The 2,978-nt window shown below is 55.3% G+C and overlaps 4 protein-coding genes across 4 annotated transcripts; 3 read left to right on the forward strand and 1 right to left on the reverse strand.

The window, feature by feature from the left end:
- Window positions 1-97: 97 nt before the first annotated feature.
- On the forward strand, window positions 98-561 carry Pmar_PMAR027360 (hypothetical protein; the record flags this gene model as incomplete). Its single annotated transcript, XM_002779699.1, has 3 exons — window positions 98-254; window positions 308-397; window positions 428-561. The coding sequence occupies 3 exons, from the start codon at window positions 98-100 to the stop codon at window positions 559-561; spliced, it is 381 nt and encodes a 126-aa protein (XP_002779745.1).
- A 554-nt stretch (window positions 562-1,115) lies between these two features.
- Pmar_PMAR027361 (hypothetical protein) lies at window positions 1,116-1,975 on the forward strand (the record flags this gene model as incomplete). Its single annotated transcript, XM_002779700.1, has 2 exons — window positions 1,116-1,644; window positions 1,694-1,975. Coding segments are annotated over 2 exons (693 nt in total), but the record flags the coding sequence as incomplete, so codon positions are not given.
- On the reverse strand, window positions 1,130-1,686 carry Pmar_PMAR027362 (conserved hypothetical protein; the record flags this gene model as incomplete). The annotated part of the gene is made up of 2 exons (XM_002779701.1): window positions 1,130-1,549; window positions 1,654-1,686. 2 exons carry the CDS (start codon window positions 1,684-1,686, stop codon window positions 1,130-1,132), a joined length of 453 nt encoding a protein of 150 aa, XP_002779747.1.
- A 113-nt stretch (window positions 1,976-2,088) lies between the features above and the next one.
- On the forward strand, window positions 2,089-2,971 carry Pmar_PMAR027363 (mannosyltransferase, putative; the record flags this gene model as incomplete). Its single annotated transcript, XM_002779702.1, has 6 exons — window positions 2,089-2,188; window positions 2,234-2,345; window positions 2,399-2,488; window positions 2,554-2,663; window positions 2,706-2,841; window positions 2,899-2,971. Coding segments are annotated over 6 exons (621 nt in total), but the record flags the coding sequence as incomplete, so codon positions are not given.
- Between the last annotated feature and the right edge of the window lie 7 nt (window positions 2,972-2,978).

Consider the following 2,978-nt stretch of genomic DNA (forward strand, 5'->3'; position numbering starts at 1 on the left):
GCCGGTACCGATGAGTCAGGAGGAATACAATACTCAGGTGAGCGTAGCTGTGGTCGTGGTGGTGGTGATGGTCGTTAATCCCTGTTGGTAGGTAGCTATGTTACGAGATATAGAGGCCAGGCATGCTAAGGAGACCGAGTCGCAGAGGCAGCAGTGGGTTCGTCAACAGGAGGAGGCTCGTAATAGAGCGGAGGAGTTGAAGGAGGAAGAAAGTTCTAGTGATGAGGAACCCGAGGAGGATGCTACGGATAAGCGTAGGATGATGCGCTTCGCTCCGCCTTTTTGGGCAACTGGGCTATGTGGTAAGGTAAAGGATATCCCGCGCATATGAAGTTGGATGATGACGATGCTAGTGACGATGATGACGGCTATGATGGTGAGAGGCCTTGCTGGATGGGTGAGGGGAGAGAGTAGGGCTTGGGCTCAGATGCTCGTCCATCGAATCAAGTGGATACCATGACTGACAGCTGTGAAGGGTTAATGGGCATGCTACACTGGGATGCGGACAGGCCAGGAGATAAGGGAGGAATTGGTACTGATGGTTGGGTCAGTTGCTTATGATGATGATCTTGTTATTGTTTTTTAGTGATCCCCCCACGTGGCCGGATGGGCGACATCACTGCTAGCCGTGCAGGACCTGTAGTGCCAAGGCAGCCCAAGAGGGCGAGTGCTGATGGCGGGTGGAGCACCCCGGCAGGAAACGAGGCCGACGATATTTGGAATACGGCCGACTTCGCCTCGTTGGATACGGCAGCGGCACAAGTCCAGTCCAGCCCGGGGAATCCTTTCGCACAGCAAAGACCTATAACGGCACCTCCTCCTTCTCCTCCTAGCGCGCAGAGGCCTGTCACACCCACGCCTATGCAGGGGGGTGTGGCGGCTTATAGCACTGCTGCTACTACGCCGTCAGCCATGGCGCGCCACGCTGCCAGTGGAACCCGACAACATCCGGCTCAAGGAGGTTACCAGACTGTTGCCCAGACTCAGCAGCAGCAACAACAACCCCGGCAGCATCAGCAGCAACCCTATTATGTTTACCAGGGTCCCCCTCCGAATTCGGTACCGGCATCATTCATAGGAGGACGGACTCAGCTCCAGCCTGGTGTAGTGCCTCAAAGATACCCCACTGCTATTCCTCAAGCCCCACAGCCGCAAGGATATCCTCAGACCGGTGGATACAATACACCTTATCAGCGTCCGGGAACTGCCCCGGGGCAATCCCAACAGGCAGCAGCAGCACCAGCAGCAGCAGCACAGCATGCTCAGTCCCAGCAGCAACAGCCGACAGTAGCAGTACAGCGAGGCCAGTACCAGCAGCAGCACCAGCCGGTAGCAGCACAGCATGCTCAGTACCAGCAACAGCAGCCGGCAGTGGCAGCACAGCGAGGCCAGTACCAGCAACAGCAGCCGGCAGTGGCAGCACAGCGAGGCCAGTACCAGCGACAGCAGCCGGCAGTAGCAGCACAGCGAGGCCAGTACCAGCAGCCGGCAGTAGCAGCACAGCGAGGCCAGTACCAGCAACAGTCAGGAGCAGCTCCTCAAGGGCGTCCTGCGCCTCGTACGCCGCCGAGCAATAGTGTGCCGCTCGGTCGCCTGGGGGACTACAGTTCTTCGGCAGCTAGAATGGCATCAGCTGGTGGAATGGTAAGTCACATTCCTCATAAGAGCGGTGTTACCGTGTATCATGTATCAGGTATATAATGCTCCTCCTCCTCCAGCTGTTGGGAGCTCCTACAGACGACCAGTGCAGTATGCGGCAGGCTCACCGCAGCCTCAGCCGGCGCCACAGCTCCCACCTAAACCTAATGACCCCTTCGCGACTCTGAACCCGTTTGCCAATGGAGGAGGGCTCAGCTAGGGCCGGCAGCAGACCTCTTTGATGAGTTGACTGTTGTTGCTGTCTATACTAACTGTTCAGATGAGCGTTTGCAGCCTTTCACAAAGAAGTGTAGGTGTGGCAGCTTCTGTTTCATTTTGTTAAACCTTCGATCCTAACTGTTCTTTGCTTTCGCCTTCCTTATTGTGTTTGAGAGTTTTCCATCTCGCCGGGGGAATGAGAGTAAGCCCAGGTAGTTGTTGTTGAGGAGGATGCTGAAAGAGGCTTTGTCGGACTTCCGCTTCGTGGCGGCACTCTCGGCTGTGATTCATGTGTGCCTTATTGCATACGGTCATTGGCAAGATACGCATCGTAAGCTCTCCACTCGGCTTGGTCGTGAGCATGCGCTCTTGTTAGTCCGAGTCAAGTATACGGACATAGACTACATGGTATACACTGATGCGGCTAGAGCTGTGTATAGCGGAGGCAGCCCTTTCGAACGGCACACATATCGCTATACGCCGCTACTGTGAGAACGTCATTGCTTGCAACAGCTGACATAGTGTTTTCGCTGACCCTTAGAGCTTGGCTGTTGGTACCTAACATAAGTGTACACATCACCTTCGGCAAGGTGCTCTTCTCGTTGTGCGACATGGCGATTGGTTTCATGTTGTAAGTGCGCCGCCGCCGTCGCCGTCCCCAGTGAATGGCTGGCATTGACAAGAGGTCTGCTGCAGGTACCGGATGCTGAAGGACGCTGGTAAGAGCCCCTCGACGGCCAGCAAGTTGTCGGCGACGTGGCTTCTATCACCTATCACATTGAATGTCTCAACGAGGGGCAACGCGGGTAGGACTATGCTCCTTTGTGTGCCCGGCGAGTAGTTTTCAGACTCCCTCATTTGCTTGATGGTCGTCGCCACACTTTACCACATCCAACGAGGGGAGTGGATTCGGAGCGCCCTGTGGTTCGGCCTTAGTGTGCACATGAAGATCTTCCCTGTTATCTATGCTATCCCATTGGTCATGTAGGAATACTGGGGAGCCACTGGGAGATGGACACGAGTTGGCCGCTCATCGATAAGGTACCTCAATCCGGACTTCCTAGCATTCAGTCGAGTGGACTTGTTGAAGGCGATCAAGCTTAACAGCAAACAAGTGAGTG

The sequence above is a fragment of the Perkinsus marinus genome (genome assembly GCF_000006405.1).
Source record: "Perkinsus marinus ATCC 50983 genomic scaffold scf_1104296945796, whole genome shotgun sequence".
In the NCBI taxonomy this organism is placed as follows: domain Eukaryota; phylum Perkinsozoa; order Perkinsida; family Perkinsidae; genus Perkinsus; species Perkinsus marinus.